This window comes from Balearica regulorum, chromosome 2 (genome assembly GCF_011004875.1).
Source record: "Balearica regulorum gibbericeps isolate bBalReg1 chromosome 2, bBalReg1.pri, whole genome shotgun sequence".
Lineage (NCBI taxonomy): Eukaryota > Metazoa > Chordata > Aves > Gruiformes > Gruidae > Balearica > Balearica regulorum.
Window position 1 is genome coordinate 23,962,002 of NC_046185.1, and position 20,716 is coordinate 23,982,717.

Genomic DNA, 20,716 nt, shown 5'->3' on the forward strand with positions numbered 1-20,716 from the left:
ACACTTAAATTTGCAGTTATTTGTATAAAGAAAATGCTGGAGAAAACCCAAGGGATGCATATATAAGTAAAAGGAGAGGCTAGAATTACTCCACAGCAAGCCAAGAGAGAGAGAAGAAAGGCTTCAGAAGTGAAGAGCGGTGAACACGGCCAGAAATTCTATCCTCTACACCATGTGAAAAATTTGTCTGTGGCAGCAAAAGAAAGAGACAACTATCACAGATTGACAACCAAGATTGTAATTTAAAATCTGTAAGACTAAGAAGCTGAGACCTTCAATACATCCACATTCCCCCCGCTTTTTACAGAAAAAAAGTGATCTCTGGCTATTTTTGAATACACACAAACATCCAAAGCCACTTTTAGTCCAGACCTCAGCTCCAAACTTCACAGTTTATGAAGTATCCTCATAAATTTGATTCGAATTTGCAAGCTTTTGATTCCACCTGCTATCCCCTCATTCTTATGTTAACAGCAGACCAGACTTCTGAAGAGAAAGAGGAGGAAGGGGAAAGGAAAGGAGGGAGGCAGGAGAAATTTCACATCTTGAAGATTTTCATTCTCCGAAATGTGGTTTTGTTCCAGTTTGTAGCCGAGAGCCAGGGCAGCTCAGGGGGTGTAGCCCATGGGAGGCTTTAATGGGGGGGTTTGGCAATCCACAGTATGCCAGCAGCCGCCAGGCAGGGGACAGGGCTACCGAGCGTGCGCGCAGGACGGCAACTTGGCCCGTTCTGCTGGAACTGCACCCAGACCAAATGAGGTCTGCAACATGCTTTTATTTCAATGGATGAATCATATTTTGGTCTGCAGTCAATTTTAAAAGCCAGTACGATGCTGCAAACATCTCTGCATTTCAAACTCTGAAGTGGAACGTTTGGTCTTGTTTTAAAAATGGTTTCCATCGGAATTTAAAGAACAAGTGGAAAAACATTTCTGCTAGCGTACTCACAAGTGCTGTGTCAGGAAGTTCAAAAACGAGGACTTACTTACAGTAACCTGAGGAACGTACATTCCCAGGCCAGCTTGTCTTTACAGGTGGGGCTGCCCCCCCCCCCCCCCCCCCATCGATGGATGCAGATGTACGGGACAATAAATATACTCGGAGGGGAACAGGTGACGTTCCAGCAGAACTCCCTGAATGCTATGCTAGGAAAGAGCCTTAAATCCTCTCTCTGCCTCGAAGGAAGCCCAGGCTGACAGGGAGGCAGTGAATCAGACTTCCTGCCACAGCCAGCCTGCCCTGCTCTCCATGCAGCCTGGGCTTTCCATTAGATCAGAGGTTACATGTGGTCTTAGCTACTGCATCTGCTCTTCATGGACCCCCTGCCATCAAAGGCGTGGGTGTAAAAAAAAATAAAATAAAATAAAAATCAAGAATGATTCTGGATGGCCTCACAATGCCTGGTTTTTTTTTTTGCAAATGCTTCGTTGGCGGAAGTTGAAGAAATTCCATGCATAACAGGTATTTACTGAGAAATTTCTCTCCCTTAAAACAACGGAGCACCACAACGTCCTCTTTGAAAGTAAACAAACAAACAAATAGAAAAAAGATTTTTCAAGAATGCCCAGAGCACAATGCTCAGGAAATGAGGCAATTTTGTATCTGGATTACATTACCTGAAACAAAGCAAATAAAGATTTAAAAAAATATTTATAAAAGTGGCTTATGAGATTACATTAAAAACAATTGAACCCACTTTTATTTAAGTGGAAATGGCCACTGCTCTGTTTGCAAAAACTAACGGTTAGCAGATGCCTTTTTGTTAAATGTAGGATGAGCATTGAATGAAAAAAAGGTTGGTTTATAGTATCGTTCAGGCTATTTATACAGAATCTTACAAGTAAACTCAGGGAGCAACTCTTCTTTTTAATGGTGCTTATTAAGCAGTTAATATTTATTGCATTAATTTATTTACTTTGATTTGAAGTTCTCATACCTGGCAGTAGCATCACTGCAATGAAGCTGTGCAATTACAAAAATAATTTAAACCACAAATGAAGCAGTTTAAGACAACCATAATAAAACTGAGCTAACATTTTAATAACCTAATAAGTCTCCTCCTACAAACTGACTTGCCAGTGGACTTGGGTGGAGAGGACGACTGCGGAAATTGAAAGCACAACCATTGAGTCTTTAGCTCCAAGGCAGGCAAATGTTCCCAAATACAGACACTGGCCTGACAGAAGTGTGCTGCTACTAACTGCTAATTAACAGACTGACAATACTTAACTTTTAAATAGTCTATTTCCTCCTATTTTATTCTGAAATTCTCATTTCTTTCATGTTTCAGAAAGTAAGCAAGAAATATTACAGCTAGTGACAGAAAAGCCAAATTCTTTGGATTAAGTTTGGTGTTTCAGCTGCTGTGCAATACTCTCTCTCCCCAAAAGAAGAGTGATAGCTTAATGTGCAAGATCCTGAATTTTAAGCTCTATCAGCTTGAAATCTTTCAAGAATAAGAACAAAACCCTTGTTCCAAATAAAATATAGGTGGCTTTGTAACTATTAAAACCTTCATTTCTACACATGTTCAAAGCAGTAAACCATCATAAGGCAGTAAGTTTAATTTTGTCATCAGCCCAGGATTAACTATTATTCTCTTTAAAATTCATGCTGGTGCAGTTTTACAGGATAATTTCCCTATTTTATTCAAAGCTTCATAAAGCAGATTCTCATCAAACTACCTCTTAGAAGCAGTTCTAAATTCCAGAGTAGTCTTTGTTGATTCACAGCTGAACAATGTATTTCTTAGAAATACAGTAATGGGAGATGAGGGATGGAAAACATAACTAGGTCCAAACGATTACCAGCTTTTCTTTATCCTAAAGGGTTTTTTGGAACTAATGTCCATCAAAAAATAAGACCTTCCTAATTTCACAATACCATTTTGTATTTGCTTCTGCCTTGCAAGGTTTAAGAATTGTTTCAGAACTGTAGATGTTTTTTCTTTTAGAAAAGCCGTAAGAAATAACACAGTATTTTGTAAGTCCTGAATCTAGTGCCCTTGAACTAACAGCAGTCAAGTCTTCAGAATCACATAACAACATTGATTCAAAACAATTTTTCCAAATGCTTTAAAACATTCCTAGGATATTCTTATGCAGCGTATATGGTGTATACATATACGCAGAATGATGATGATTTGATATTGCAGAGTTTCTATTAGCATGTGTTGGATCTAATCTACATATTTCATATATAGCTTAACTATGTAAGCTTAACTATATTAGTGTAAGTAATGAGAAACCACCCTGTAGGAGGACCAAAAAAACTTCCCAACAAACATCACATATTTTTCCTTTTGCCCAGACAGGTCTCAACTGCTGCACTGTTGCCTGTCTCCATCATGCGATGTAATGCACACAATGTTTCCATCAGGCCTGCTTGCCTAGTCCCATTTGAAATGTTTTTTTTAAGAGGCAATATGCGCCATCAGTTATTATAATCTAGTTAAAATATATCTTTTATGTTTAGCTTTTGTCCTTTTCCCCATACTACCTTAGATAATGGAGAGACAGTTGCATGCATACATATAGACACAAGAAGAGCAGTCTTCTAGAGAGTCTAACTGGAAATATTATTTAGCAACATTCACTGTAAATTAAACCTCATTAGGCCCTCTCCCCATCCTCCAGTCCTTGATATACAGAGGAATGCAGGAACATAGTGCATACCTATTGTACAGAGGGAGAGAAGCTAACTTACTTCTTTCAAATAAACTTTATATTGATCTTCATTTGGATGATACATCCCTTTCAGATAAAACTGTCAGCAAATAGTCACAACATCAAGAAAAATTGGCATGATTGATGAAACCAACTGCAGCGGGGAAGCAAATGCCATGCAAAGCTCCCGATGCTGTATTATATGATACGTAATATATAGAGTTGTGTATATGAACACACACACACACATATAAAAAACATATAGTTCATGGCTATTTCCCCTTCAAATATACATGCTAGAAATGACAAATAGAATTTTCCCAAACTAACATGTTACTACAGTGGTATGACAACATTAATGCTGAACGATATAATCACAAGCACAGCAGGTCTTCCTAAACAAGAGGCAATAAAAACTTTATACTACCTATTTTGCTGTGTGAATTAGTGTGTGACTTGAAGTGTGGATTAGTTTTATTAACTTATTAATACATTTAGGATGGTGTTTTTAGGCACTAGAACTTTGGCACCCACCTCTCGAACTCTTTTGAAAAAAGCCCTAATGCTTTGATGGCAAGCACAGGATTCTGTCTGATACTCGAGTAAGGTACTTACTACTGCCCACAAAGGCAGCAGGATGAGACCAGAACTTCTGCCTTCATGTAACGTCTGCCTTCTGCCTCCACACTCTTTTACCTTTGCCTGACATGGAGACAAAAAGCCAAAAAGGGTAAGACCTTTATACGGCTAGTCTTTGGTTCTCCAAGAAGACCTCTTTGCGTCTCACTGAACAACTGCTGGTGACCGAGGAGCTCTCACGCTGTATGTTCCTACTATCTTTATTATTTAAACTTCTTGCCATGCTTCTGTGTTCTCTGATCCACTTTCAATTTGTAGGAAGACTTTATTACAGCTAGTATTATCTAGGATTGCTCCTGTACATATGAAGGTGGTAAGACTTCAGAAGTTACCTGTCGGAGCAGAATGGAGAGAACTTTGCCCAGTTTATTGTAATGTGGCGGCAGCTTGTACAAGGACATGCTTGAATGCCTCAGATATGAGAAGCGAAGAAGTCCTACCGCATCTTTTCAAAACACTAAGTTAATGAAGTTGTGATCTTTAACTTACAACTACTCCAACTTTTCTTCAAGCTTTGCTTTGTTAATTCATTTGTTAATTCTTTTCATATTAATTGCTATGACCACCTTTTATATAGCATTCAGCAAATATACATGGGAATCTGGAGTAAACTGAATTCATGACACAGCTGTGTTTCTTTCAAGACAGGACAGCAACAGCAGAGAAAGATGAAAATGGAAGAATGATAAAAGAAAACATGTCAGAGAATGAATCTTCTCTCTATTTTAAGTATCTTCTTTCCAGCTGTCTAATTTTCTTCACTGTTTAAGCCCTCTTAAAAGTTCCACTGTAATTCAGATTTCTGAAAAAAGTTAAGATCTATTAAAAATAGAATTTTTAGTTTTTTGTATAAGCACATTATTTTAATGACAACTTTCACAAGATTTCATTCAGCAAAGATTCGGTATAGCTGCACAAAAACCATATACTACTTTCACAACTAGTATGCTGTATGAACTTTGGCAACAAACTCTCAGCTCTCATTCAGTGAACAATTTAAAACCCCACGCTTCTCTGGCTGCGCATTCAGCACATCACTGCATCCTCATTTATACATTTTTTGGGTAGTACTCTGGAATGATGTATCTCATTAAATTCTTACACCCAGTATTGGCTGTCAGACCAATGAATTGCAATCGTTTGATTTCTCTCTTCAGCAGTACAGATAAGAGTGAAAAAGAAAATTTCAGAATATTTTCTTCTGAATAGTTACCCTGATATTTTATTATAAGCTTTGCACATGAAAAAAAACATTCATTAACAGAAGGAAATTCTTGCAAAACCCTATTACTCTGCTGAATGAAAACTTAAAATACATGACATCATTAGATGTAATTTGGAAGATCACTATAATTTTCTTACAGTTTATGATCAAAACACCAGGTGCTTCTACAATGTTTACCTTTACATTTTATCAGTAGGCTAATATAGGAAAATATTGTGATATTCAGTCATAAAAAATGCTTTTTATGAAATCAGCCTGGCTTGCAACTCTTACTTCCTTAGAAAACACTGAGAAGTTACAGTAATGCAACAATCCCTATCACAATCTGGTAATGAGAAAGTACTATCAAAGAACAGGAAGAACTGGTTGCTAAAAGGTTAGGTCTTAATTAATTTCAAACATTTTATGCACTAGCTTAAATTCAGCTGTGGGGTATAATCCTAAAAATATGTATATTTACCATTTGATTTTTAAAGATGTCCTAGAAGTCTCTCAGCTGTTTTCCACCGCTCCAGTAACTTTGAGAAGTGCAATTACTTTGGCAGTTATAACCAGGAGTGAAGTTAAACGCTCTTACCTGTACACTTGTAGTCTGAGGCTACTCCTTTAAGACCAGCGTCGAACACGGATATTTCTACCTTTTGCTTTCTGTGGTGGCAGCTCAGGAGCACAGAGGGCTGTGATACAACGAGGTAGAGAAACGGCTGTAGCTCTATGTCCCCAGTTCCCCTGCGACCAGGCTGCCGAACAATAGTTATCCCCAGGGCTTGTCGAGCAGACGACCTTGTGGAAGCATGCAGACTTTCCAGGGACAAAAGACCCGTTTTTCTCCCAGCAGACAGGGGAACATTGCTCTTCAAAAGATCATCTGCTGTGACAGCGGAAATGCATGGCTGACTGGGCTTCTTGGCATCATGGCTGCCACGTGAGCCCGCTTCTGGAAGGTTCAAGGAGCTTTTGCTTATTTTCTCACCATCTTTCTGATCTTGTACTGATTTTGATTTAGGTAAGGCAGTGCATGAGTAAGTCATCAAGGAGATTCGACTTGCTGTAACAAAAATGTCAAAAGGAATGAAATTGAGATTCTTCACGATGGAAGACTGGCGGGAAGGACGGGCAATGCGGTGCTGGCTGGTACCACTGTGCTGCTCAATCTGAACGATTCTGATCTTAACACTGTCGCTGCCAATTCCACTGTCCTGTGCCCCGCTATAACGGGAAGAAGTCTCAGCTGTTCCTCCATCAGACACATCCATTTTTTTCTGCTCTTGTTTGGAAATCTGCAAAGGAAAATATTATATTAACTTATGATATCCATATCCCAACTATTTCCATTTCAGTGGCAGCAAACAATCCCTATATAAACATGATGTCAAAAGAGAGAATTATAAAAAAAATCTGCCAAGTTAACTTTAACACAGTAATCACTCATGAAAACACAGCAGGTGTCTGTTCCAATGAAATGATGACTCACAACACATGAAGTGCCAAAAGACCATGTGAAGGGAAAAAAAAAGGAGTAATGATTTCTAGGCTTAAATGACTTTTTTTTTTCAAATTTAAACTCTTTCTTTAAACTCTAAAGAATCTACAAGAAATTTATGGCTTAATATAAAACCATATCTCTGTGAAATAATACAATGTGAGTAAAAAGCCTAGTCAGAATTGTTTTCCAGTTTTGAGCACTGACGCTCAAAAAGTCCTCTTTGGCACTAAAATATTTTACCGTGATTAGATGAAATAAAATGTAATATTAATCTACTGCAAAATCACAAAAGACTAAAGGGAAATTGTAAGCTGAAATGTGTAAATACTATGCTGTAGAAAAAATATTTTTCTTAAAAGGCATGGAAACGACAGTTGCCTTATATAAAACACCAAAGTCGAAGGAAATGTCAGCACTATCTAAAGACTGCCTCTGTGATGGGGTACGAGTTCATAGCTCACCAAGGCTTACCAGGGTTACAGATGGTCTTGACTGTGACATTCACAGGGTTTCACACGAGAAATCATTGTATATAGAAATATTTCAAAAAGAAAACATACTCCACTGATAAACAGTAAAAAGAACTTTCCTTCTATCACAGGAAAAGCAAGAGTGAAACAAAAAGTTGCAAGGCTGTGTCCAGGAACCACATAGTACCAGGTCAAGAGACAGAGATATCCAAGACAAGGAGGTGCTACAGGAAGAAAACACTTCCAATACTGCTTGTGAAACAAGCAGAAATCCTACAAAGAGCTTGAGAACACGACGGGGAGCATATGCTAAAATACTTGGAAAAAAACTCCTGCAGAAATTCAACAACAACAACAATAACAATGATGATGTATGGCTAACTCCTCTAATTCATATGGAGTTTAGTGTCATGTATTCACCCTGTACAGCTTCCACAGCATAACTAACTCTTCCATCTGCACTGCCCAGAAGTGATTCTGCTTTGCTCTGTACAAGAATGAACATAAGAAATGCCCAACTCAACCAGATTCGTGACCCACTCAGCCCAGTACGCTGTTTCTGACAGCACTAGGAGGAGACTCTGTCGAGAGAGACTGTGGACCCTGGCCACTCCCTGCCATCTTCCTCTCCTACTCCCCACGTATCCATAGGTGTTTTATTTGGGATGCCAGCGGTACATGCCTGGTTTTAGTAACCATTTCCGGAATTCTTGTCCATGAATTTGTGGACTTCCTTTTTGAACATGCTGACAGCGTCTGGCCTCCACAACATTCTGGGGCTGCAAGTTCCAATTTCTTTTTTCTTTGGTTTAAACCAATCTCCTACTAGGGTCATTGCATTTCCCTGATCTTTTGTAGTGCACAGTTTGAACATTCAGGTTCACATTCAGCTTTATCACTGCTTTGTAAACCTTGATCATAACCCTCCTCAGCCTTCTCCTATCCAGGCAGGGAAATCCCAGCCTTTTTAGTGTCTCCTTACAAAGCAGCTGCTCCAGGACCTTTAAGCATTTTAGCTTCCCTTCTCTACTTCTGTAACTCCTCTGCGCTCTTCTTGAGTACTCCACACAGTATTCAAGAAGTGGGATCACTGTGGTTTTATATAGCAGTAAAACGATGCCTTCTGTCTTGTTCTCAAACTCCATCCTGATGATGTCCAATATTTTGTTGGGGTTTTTTTGGCTGCAACTGCATGTTGACTCACTGATTTAATTTCTTCGTTCCAGGACCTACTTCAATAGTTTCTTTTTATCTTCTCCACCATAGTGAATCTTTGAAAAGAGAGATATAAACTAGGGCACACCGTACCTTAACTTCCTCTAGAAAAATATAATTATGAATTACAAGTACTTACAAAGTTTATCAGCAACTTAACTATAGGAATGAAGGGCAGTGAATTACTGAATTTCCTCAAACTTTGGTCTTTATGCAGCAATATTAATAGATTCTACCTACACTGCAGAAATTGGGTTATGGGGGAGTTACAGTAAAGCACGTATTTAAAGGTTCCTTTATATAGTGCTTTATGGAACAAAGGAAGCAACCCCCTCTCCTTTTCTTTAAAGGAATGAACATGCTAGAAAAAAAGTATTACAGAGGAAATCCTGAAACAGAACCATTAACTAGCTGAGATTTTCTTTGAAAAGGTTTTTGCCAGCTCTGGTTACAATCTTTTCAGATTCACTCATGTACATATTTTTCAAATAACCAATAAAATTCCTTGCGGCTGATTTCTATGGCAGACTCATATCACTGACTTGTAAATGTGATACCACTTTTAATGCAGCCTCTGTAAAAACAACTAGAGATTTTAATGAATTACTGCACTGTGAGCCAAGAAATCCTGATTCTTCCTGATATCCTAGCAAAGTTAGGCTATTTAGACCTCAGCCTCTCTGTCTGGTAAACTATAAAATACTTCACCCATACTGTGCACTGATCGCACTTGCAAAATTGGTATAGATGGTTTTATCACTCATGTATTGAGGGCAAGTAGGAAGACAGAAGGGATAGAGCTGTGACACAAACTTGCCATATCATTTCATGGAAATGCTGCCTGAAATGAAGTAGAGGGCATATGCTGCTAAACCCAGCAATTTTTAATTGCTCCATAGCCATCAGCTCAGTCTGATGAAAAATCTTTTTAGAAAGCATGGTTCTGCAGTGAATGACACTCTTACGAGTACTACACGGTATTCTCCTGTTCTCCCCTATGCAGGAGAAATTTCTACAGTTACCTGACATTCAGGTTATGCTTGACTTGGCTAGAGGGATTGAAAATACAAGTCATCCACTGAATGATAATCTCCCAGGGAGAAAAGCATTGCATGTGTATGACTGAGTGGAGGAAGAAAGCATAGCACTTCTGGTTGCTGAATGGATCTTCTCTTCTCACACCTAAGTAGATTTGACTCGAAGCCTAGTTCTTTTCTTCTGCCTCTTTTTACAGTTAAGTATTTATTAAATGTGCTGGTCTACGTAAAGCACTTCAAGGAAGGTAAGAAAGTATCTCTGCCTCCATCCCCATTCAGACTAGAGTGTCTCTGTGAAGACTACTGCAAGGGTGCTAATTGGTCCCAACTGCTGAGTTTCCTGTTATGCGGACATTCAACTACAGAAACTTTACTGACACCCCAAATCAACTCATGCAGGTCACCGAACAGCAGTCAGATGGTAACTTCTGCTCTGTACTAAGCAGCATGGAATATGAACCAGTGCCCAAGAGGTGAAAGACACCATATCCTATTACGGTTTTCCATGCCACCCGGTTCCACAATGAAACTTTGACTTACGTATGCTCTTACCACATATATTATAAAGGTTGGAACAAGTGAGTAATGATTTGCAAGACAGCTTTATATAACACAACTGGGTACAAAATAAAGGTGCAGAAGGACCATTGGAATGTCTTGCATCAATTTCAGCTCAGTAAGCATTGAGCCTTCCAACCAAGTTTCACAGTTAACCTGAAAATACGCCTAGTAATAAACTTGGGAATCATTTAGGTATTCCTCTAACGGGATAAGGATATGAGAGGGAATGACTCTCAGTGTAACAACTCTAAAAAGATTCTGTGCTTTATTATGGAATAAATGGGCCAATACTTTAAAGATGTCAAGAACAGCAATATCAGCTTGCTGTTAGCAAATGTAATGGTACCTTTTATCATTGGGCTGTATTATATCAATTCTCTTACTCTTTACATAACCCATTTAAAATGAACAATAAAAGTTTTCTTTAATTAGCTACTGGTGTGCATTAACATGATCATGATTAAACCATAAAAACCAACTGTACATTACTCTGGTCCTCTATCCCATGTGTTTTAAATTATTTTAGTTGAAAATGTACTTTGAGTCCCTTTTAAAAGTTCGACCTTCTGCTTTCAGAGAATTAAATGCATATTACTGTAGTGGAGAAGATAATGTTTCAGACCTCCAGGCATATATTAAACATACTGGCAGCACATTAGACAAAATGCTTTACTTATTAGATACTTCCTATTCTAAACAGTGTCATCAAAGGCTAAAAACAAAATCCATATAAAAGCTGCACAATGCTTCCACACAGAACCTGTGCCAAAATCCCTGTACTTTCCAACTAATGAGGAAAGGATGTGTACTCTTAACATATGAATGTAAGATTTTCCAAGCATTCACTTTAGGAAACAGGCCTATTGATTCCACATGGCTTATGTTAAATGAAACTGTATTGGTAAAATAACCTTTAAGATATTTGGCATGATAACTATAATTAAACAGTATTCAAAGGAATAAAACAAAAGGGAATTTGGTTCCACAATGGCTAATTAAAATAAAATGAAAAAACACAGCATGTCATCTATCAAGATAAATTGTTATTGTTTAAGAACTATTTAAATACTGTTAAAATATACTTTTAGATAAAATCTGAAAGGACTGGAAAAATATTTGTGGCTTAAAAATGGATAGTTTGGCGAAGAAAAAAGTATAGGACGCTGAAATTTTATGCTGAGATAATAGCTTTAAAGCTTTGAGCATAACCAGATGGTACTTAAATCAGAGGAATTCTACAGTTTCACTGTCAGAATGCATTGCAATATGGAAAGGTTTTCAATAGCTAGAAAAAACATGTCAAGATGATAGTTTACTTCTTAGATCACTTCAGTGCCTTTTCTCGTCCTTTCACAGTTATATATCCTATCAATACTAGACACCATAGAAAAGGTGCTGAAAGCTACACTAGTAGCTAGGGAACTGTGGCTAATTCTTCCTTTTCATGTGCTGAGATAGGTAACTTCACTAGCTTAACCCCTTGAGTTCAACAGGGCATATGACGCATATATCTATCGAGTGAAAGGGCATGGAAATAGCATGTCCTGTAGAACACACAGAGAGAAGCAGATCATAAAATCAAGGGTAAATAAATATATTTGCTTTTCAAAACTGGCAAGCAGTCCCATCTGAGGTCACTGCAATCTTAACCAGGTAACTCTTATTTATTTTCCATTCCTGAGACATGGTAGAGACATGCCTTCAAAGTTTTCACTCCATAAAGAGAACCAATAAAACCATCAAGGTAAACACACAACCTAATACTTTAGACCAAGAATTAACACATTTTCCCAATCAGAGAGAGGTGTTTTACAACAACTGGCAGCAATTTTTCATTATATTTTCACTTAATCTCTCAAGAGTTTTCAACAATAACAAATGTAAGCATGTGCAAATTTCACTATAAACATTTCTATCAGTTTTATTTTCTTTTACTAATGCTTTACAGGATAATTCTTTAATAGAATAACTGTAAGCAACATAACCTTTGGAAGTGCAACTGCTCCAGATCAAAAGCATCTACATCTGCATAATTTTTCCAGCTTCTCATATTAATTGTGGTAATATAGTGACACTATTGAAGTAAAATTTCCAGCCTTCTGCATAGCTGTTCCTTAACTCTGATCAAAACCCTTCAGCCAATCATGAAATCATTCTTCACATTACATAAATTACAGAAAGAGCCACAAGTGTGAAACCACGGAATCAAAGTGCCAATCACATCTGCTCCATCACTGTGGCATGTGATCTAGTTGTAGTTCTTTTGCTAAAAAGTAGTAATATTTTCATGGAAATAAAAATCTTGTCTACCGCACAAACAGCTACAGAAAAGGAATATGTTCCAGGTTTTTTTCTGTTGTGCTTAAACTGGAATTATGAAGAAAACACTGCATAGTTTCTTTCTGGCTTTGTTCTAAGTACTTCATCTACTCCAACAAGAGTCTCCAATGGTTTAGAAATTTATTTGATATATCATTGTTATGTAAAGAACCTTTTTTTTGGTTAACCAAAGTTTGCTGCATTCTTCTACTGAACACTTCAACTAAACCAATTTTATTTTGTTTTGCATATAAGATACATGAGTGACTTTAATTCTGACCATTATAAAAATTATTTTGTAAATCGACATATTAATCTCACATGGAAAATATAACAAAAGACACACATAGAAGCATACTGGACTGCTAAATTATGTCTTCCAGTGTAATAAAAGTTTCTCTTTGAAGTTTTAAATCCTACAATTTAATCTAGACAGACTTGCTTCTACCTGTATCAATCCAACTGCAGAAAGAGTTCTGTATAACATGAATCCAAAGCTATCCTCCAATAAAGGCACTATTAAGTCATGCCAAAATGAGGCAACAAAAGTATCAGAAATGTTTGAAATAGTTTATTTCATATGAAAGTCAAATGTATTTTTTTCCACTGAGGAATTTTCTTTTTAACCAGAATTTGCTGCAAAATAAATGATGCTAATTTGAGGTGTAATGGTGTATATGAGCTCCCAGACCTACAGAAATACTCCTGACAGGAATTCAATTGTAGTTTTCACAATACTGCATGAATTATGTGAAAGATGTGATGGCAAGGAGCAATACAAACTCAGCTTCTTTATGCAATGTTTTTCCAGCTCTTCAAAAGTAGAGTAAGAGGCTACATTCTGTAAAACACTGATCCAAATATTCATAAATCAAAGCTGTGCTAAACGTTCCAGTTGTAACACGGGTATATGCAAATGCTAAATCCTTTCTAATACCAACAGAATTATTTTTTTAATCTTAATACAAACAGTATGTTTATTTTGCTACCCTATGAAAGCCCAGTGAGAAACTTTTGTGTTCAATTATTTATTTTTTTTAAAAGAAATGCTTTAAATTTAAAAAGACCAGGCTGAAATCTGGCAGAGTACTTCATCCAACAGCAATTTTTCATTAATAGTTTTACTAAAAGTATTAGCTTTTTTGTTTTATTTTTCAAATTTAATTTCAGAATTTTAAGTTCATATCTTTGCTTTTATATGAAAAAACTAGGATTAAAATGAATACACATATTTACTTTAGAGGAGGTGAGGGTTTGTTCATTTTTGCACTTTTTTTTTTTGTGTGAAATACAAGAAACAGCATTTTTCCATGGGAGTCTGCTTGCATATTCCACTTGGATACTTTAAAAAGAAGTAGTTGAAATTTCAGCTTGATTTTGCAGGACATTCTTTAAGGACATTCTTTAACATTTCGCTGTTAAGATTTCAGTGGAAGACTACAGTTTTACCAGTCTCCGTTTTGGGTCACGTTTTCATGCAGAAAGATATAGTGAACTAAATGTTGGTTTAGTGTTGATCTGATTTTATAGAAAGCAACTTTGTCTCATCAAGCTGAATCTTTCAGGAGGCTGAATTAACTCTCATTTACTGGTGTGCCTAAGTACGTTGAGAAAGTAAAAAACACAACAAAAATCACATTCAAGGACTTGGAATTTTAAGTCATTAAGGCTGTGATTTCACAACAGAAAGCTTGCCCTCAAACACTAGAGACAGACCAATTACCGAATTCGGTGCCCGGTATGGCTGTATAAACAAGTTTGCCATTGGAATCGGCACGTCACAGCCTGCAGTGGGATTCTTTTAAGTGGTGTTGCCACTAACCAGTCCCGGGAAACCACAGAGCTACTGGGTGGCACTTATCACAATACTGGGCAGCACCTATCACAATACTGGGCTTAGGTGCAAAAAATCCCTGGGTCCTATACGTTGATGCTTCTTGACCAGGCATTCAGTCATGGTTCAAAAACTTTCTCATGTGATGAGTGTTTAAAGTAAGAATTCACTGAACAATTCTTAGATGCAAGAGTTTAAATAATTTAATAATATTAAATATGGAAATATCAGATGATACCTTATGATATCCAGAGATGAGAAATTTAACAAAGCTGTTTACTCCGGTTGGAGTAAATCAGAATATTCTCCCATTGACTAATATTCAGTGTTCTGTAAAATAAAGGAAAAGATGCAGAAGCAAATGCCAAATACCCTGGCAGGATTCAACAGAGCCTCAGAATGTGAATTTAGGCATAATTTTCTAGGATAAGATGAATGAATGTATGAACAATGAAAAGAGTCATTATTGTAACACAGTAAAGTAACTTGGTACTTGACTTTCATAATACAGAATCTACCTGCAGCCTCTTAACTGAGTAAGTGTACAGTTAAATGAACTATTCCCAAAATCAAATGCTACAATCTTTTCCTTAATATACAAAATATCCCCATTTTTAGTAAGTTGTTTGTCACAGCCTTGGTGTGCAATTCCATACAAGACTGAATTTGTTTCTCCTCATCCTTGTATGACTGTATAAAACAGTTCAGGGTCCTGAAGCATCGGAACAATAATTCTAGAAACAAAACAAACAAAAATAACCCTGAGAAAAACATACTTGTTTGTTTGGCCTGTTCTGTTTCCTGCACTGGCTCTTTGTACTACTGCAAAGCAGAGAAGGAAAAGGACAGACTATGGCAGCCCAGTTTGGATTAGCTTAATGAGCCTCAAAATTGCATTATAAATTGTGGCCTCTGAACTCGTTTAAAAATAATTAAAATAAAGAAAAGAATTGTGGTATTGGAGCAGGAACAAAAGGTCAGAAACAGGACCTCTGTAAGCCCGCTTCAGGAGTAGGTGACACATGGAGCTGCATCTTCAGGCTTTTCTGACTGATCAAGCCTGGCAGTCTTCCAGCTGCCTTCGCCTCTCAGTGCTAGGAGGCTGCTTCAAAGCACCCAGCACTCAAACTACGCTGAGATCTGACTTTATACTTTACTGGAAAATCAACGGAGAATTCTTATGAAACACATCCTGCAGCAGTCTGACACTTTCAAAGCTTCTAACTACAGCGCTAACATTTCAGTGGAGCCACCTAACTGTGGGCTGATAATGACACTGAAGACAATTAGAGGGCCAAGATACAAAGGCAAGTTTTCTTCTTAATGAAAAACATTTTTGGCCTTTACATGCTTCTATATAGCATTATTACAGCATATTATATTAAAGATGCAATGAGATTGCAAATATTACTGAATATTATTTACATATACTGTTTTTTCTTAAAAATAATGCTTTTCCCATTTTGGGCCAGGAAGTTCCTGTTGCTTCACTAACAATTGCTGCTTTTTTCCTACCTGTTGAATATTATTAAGATACTTTCTTAACTGTTAATCTAAGTGAATTTTTTAAATTATGCAACTGCTGCAGTGGTCACGTAGAAAACACGCACCGTTGTAAATGGCAACGCACACAGCATAAGAACAATATGTCTGTGATCCATACTTTCAAAACATTTGTGAGGTGCTGCCTTAAAGCTAGGAATAGCTTTCCAAATAGCTTCTAATTCAGCTATAAGGGCTGTGCAAGGTATTCCTTTCTGCATACCATTTTAAAAACATCGATTCTCATTCCTAGTACTGAAAAAAATAACCTTTGAAAAGCAAGCTCAGGATGGTCCCTCCTCTGGAACCTCCAGACAGCCCAAACAAAAGATGGACAGAACTGCCTTATCTATTTAACACGTGGTAGAACGTGACATTTACAAATGTCATTTGAAATGTTCATCCTTTACAGTACTGCTATAAAAGATTTTATCAAAAACAATCCTTGAGGAGGTATCTCGGCATTTGCTGTTTGTCTCTACAGCCTTTTTAAGTTACTAAACCTGCAGTCCATGCAGTGGTATGACACAGCTATAAACTACTTGTAATCATATCTTTAATCCACAGCAAAATAAAAGTTAGGGAGAAGCATAAAAGTAATGAATGGAACAAAAAACCCTGTCCACATAAGGGACCAATGTTCTGTTTGAATTATTACATAAATACTAACAAGCTTTTTTAAACAACTGTTTAGAGTGATGATCATTATTATGTATGCATACATATATATACAAATACATAGTACAAAAATCTATCTTTTTTTAAAATCAGCTTTCAATTTTATAGCACCTACTGGAAGATTCCCAGTCTGTCAGAATGCAGTGCATAAGAATCTGTGAAACTTGCTACTGAATTCAGGTTCAGCTTGCTGAGAAATACATGAAGCCTTGTTCAAACAGCCAGGATGCGCCACTTAGCCAAGCTAACTTTCTGACTTTTTATTATACGAGGATGATCAGAGGGCTGGAGCACCTCTCCCATGAAGACAGGCTGAGAGACTTGGGCTTGGTCAGCCTGGAGAAGAGAAGGCTCTGGGGAGACCTTACAGCAGCCTTCCAGTACCTGAAGGGGCCTACAGGAAAGCTGGAGAGGGGCTGTTTACAAGGGCACGGAGTGACAGGACAAGGGGTAATGGGTTTAAGCTGAAGGAGGGTCAGTTTAGATTAGATGTTAGCAAGAAATTCTTCCCTGTGAGGGTGGTGAGACACTGGCACAGGTTGCCCAGAGAGGTTGTGGATGTCCCCTCCCTGGAAGTGTTCAAGGCCAGGTTGGATGGGGCTTTGGGCAATGTGGTCTAGTGAAGGGTGTCCCTGCCCATGGCAGGGGGGTTGGAACTGGATGATCTTTAAGGTCCCTTCCAACTCATTCTATGATTCTATGATTTTGGTAGCTGGGCCACAAATTCATTTGCTAGGATGGGCTTCATCATGGACAAATCTGGACAAAGACCCAATGAGGCAGCCAACCCAGAGCAGTCTACCAAGACATTCCTTTGTACAAACACCAAGGACCCAACAGACACAATGGGTAAAACCCCTAGATGTTCAATGCGTAATAAACATTTATTTGGGGAAAATGCCTTACTGCCAGATAGAATTAATTTTATGAAAACCAGGGAGATTTTCAAGAGCATGTAGATCAATTAGGTGCCCATCTCCCACTGAAAAAAATAAGAGCTTGGAAGATAATGTATTTGTGATTCTGAATCTCCCCTACGGCCTTCTGTCCCAGTTTTGGAAGGCAAAGAATCAGCAAAAGCGGCTGATCTGTATCAAAAAAATTTTGGAGTTCCAACTGCATATTCTAGTGGGAAAGCAAAAAAGACATACAAATTACTGCCAGAACACAGGTGAACTCATGCAAACAGAGACCTATTTAGCTGTGTGAACTAAAAATGCCTGACTTCCTAAAATACTGTCTTAACTCACTCTTGTTCAGACAAATATGAGTTTCATGAAAACTGTAGGCAGGATCTGTACTCAGTAAAGCTAACAGATTTTCACTTTTATGGATTCTCTATTTTAGCCAACTTTCCAATAATCTGAAATAGCTGTCACTGTTCATTTCTGAGAATACTCTACTAAGTCACTATTACTCCTGTGCTTTGATTGAGAAAGTTAAAATGAGTGGAAAGCTTTATTTAGGAGGAGTCAAGAATGAAGCTTTTAGTCTTGATTCATGCGATGAGTCACAGGTAATTTGGAGGGAAGGTACAGTCTTAGTGAAATGAAAAGAGTCAGAAATATTAACTACAAACATGCACTGAGGAAAAAAATTGCTAATGTGCAAGGTTATTAAGCATGCCCATTAACTAGCATAGCAGAAACACCAAAGTTGCATAGTATGTACAAACAACTGAGAACTTTACAATGTCTTCTCTCTGGATAGGTACCGGTGGCCAATTATCTGCAGAAATAAGTTCAGACTAATTGGAAATGGCTGCAAACCTGAATTTGATTCAGTAAATGTTATTAGTCTCATGTGTATGACTCATATCAGTGTCTTATCACAATCATAATCTATGATTTCACCATTTGATACAGTAACCAGTAAATCAGATTAAAGCTAGTGTAAAAATGTAAAAATGGAAATATTGTCTTTAATTTCCTCCATACTCATCAGAAACACTCTGCAACGAAAGTGTGGCAACTACCACTACTATCTAAATGGGAATACAAACAGTACCAGATTTTATCATACTTATCAAAGCCACAGAACCTATGCATGTACTTTGTGAGCCTTGTCACCAAAGGGTGACAACTGTACTAAAATGTAGTTCACTGTAATTTTACTATATTGGCTTTCATGGTAGATGGCAGAATACATTGAACATATTGGAAATACACGAAATACAGCTAGGCTTTTCATTGTCCTTCCAGTCTGAGCACTGTGTGTGGAGGAAGAAGCACTATTACATTCTCTGGCCCATTCCACAGAAGTCCAGTGCAACACTCAAATGTTCATGTCAAGTACAAAATTATTATCACTGAGACAAGTGAACTTCCCTGCAAGCATGGCATAGAACAAAAATGAATTATTGGGATTCAGAGAGCCTCAGAAGCCCACATAATCCCAGAAATTAATGCAGTTGATCAGAGTGAGGATATAAATATCAGAGAATTATTATCTGCTTTTGGAAACCTCAACTGAGGCATAAAGTTCAAGCTATAGTCTTCCATTCAAAATACCTCATTTAAATTCATCCATCTCAAAATTTTCATGGTGTGATAGTGGATGCAGCTTGTGCAGCACTGCAGGGGGATGAATGAAACGTTCCAAAGCAATTTAAAATATGTTAAAAAAGCTGCTTAGATTTGAAGTGTAAAACTAAATTGTGCATTTCTACAAATTCCAGGTTAACACACAACTCAAAGCATTTGTCATGAGAGGTTTTCACTGTGTGAAACCTCTGTGCCTGCATGCACATCCACATACATGCATATGTCCTGAGAAATCCTCATGTGTTTTGCCCTGCTATCTGTAAAACGGACCCTTTCTCTTAAGGCTTCCTATTTTAGTGTGAATTTACTTTGGTCCCTCACCTCTTTTTTGCTTTTTTCAAAAGAAAGATTTATGCTTTGAAGAGTCTTAGTAAAATCACAGCCATTTTCCCAATACAAGAATTGCATCTAGGTTTCTACTGGAAAGAAAATGTTTGCTCATAGCAAGTATCAAAAAGTACTGCATGGCCCTTCAAAATATATCTCCCTGCTGTTTCTGGCAACAAAATCAAATGATGAGACAAAGCTTCCTAACAATGGAAACATGGTATGGCGATGACTCAAGATACTGGCACGGACTTTATTTTGATAGTGTACTTGAACTAACCAAAGATCACTTTATTTTCAGTAAAACATCCGACAAGTGGCTATGTGGGAATCCAAGTACTGGTAAAACTACCAGGAAAATGATGCAAGTATTATTCAGCTATTCCGGCTAAGGGTTTTTATTGGCATTCTCAAGAAGTTACAATTTTGGCACTCTCTCTGACACTATCAAGCTACAAGCTACATGTTTAAACCTGTATGACTAGAATAGCTCAATGGTAAAAATTATTAGAAGACACTTAATGTGATTCGTATTTCGAAAGATTTAGCTATTCCACAAATTTTAAGTACTGCATTAAAAGCAAGACTCCACAGAAACTAAAATAATGTCCAGACCACCAGACAAACCAAAATAATATACAGTCTATTTGTCCAAAATAATACAAATAGTCTATTTGTCTTCATCTGAACTACTTACATGTCAACATGTCAAAGAAATGAAGACAACTTGGCTCAGTGGAAATTGCAAAGGAAGAATCTAATGCAAAAAACACATCTACTTTTTACAAAGACGGGGAAACACTTTTTTGCCTTCCCAAGATAGGGAGGAGTCCTCATAAGTTTTTCTCAACTGAAATGAAAAGACATTTCAGATTCACCAGTCACAAACTCTCTTCATACAGCAAGACTTTTACTTACAGATTTTCAAGATTAGTTTCTGTTTGGTCTGTGTACTGTATGAGGTACAATTTCAGCATTGCTAGAATAGTGTCCCACCTAGAATATGAAATAAGATTCTACTGTATTGCACGCTATTAGGCTTTAGCAAACCAAGATCAGTTTTTACTTATTGCACAAGATATCGAACTATAGGCAACTGCAAGGAACAAAGCTAAGAGGGCAGTAATTTTTCTAGCTCAAGGGAAAGAAAGCGTTTGTTAGACATCAAGATATTT

The 20,716-nt window shown here is 37.4% G+C and overlaps 1 protein-coding gene across 6 annotated transcripts in view; it reads right to left on the reverse strand.

Annotated features, from left to right (window-relative positions):
* Window positions 1-20,716, reverse strand: part of VPS13B (vacuolar protein sorting 13 homolog B) — a 486,160-nt gene that overhangs the window by 117,460 nt on the left and 347,984 nt on the right. For all 6 annotated transcript variants that reach the window (XM_075743649.1, XM_075743646.1, XM_075743650.1 and 3 more), the window contains one exon: window positions 6,107-6,809. In XM_075743649.1, coding sequence (XP_075599764.1) covers window positions 6,107-6,809 — 703 coding nt within the window. The remainder of the gene's footprint in view (window positions 1-6,106; window positions 6,810-20,716) is intronic.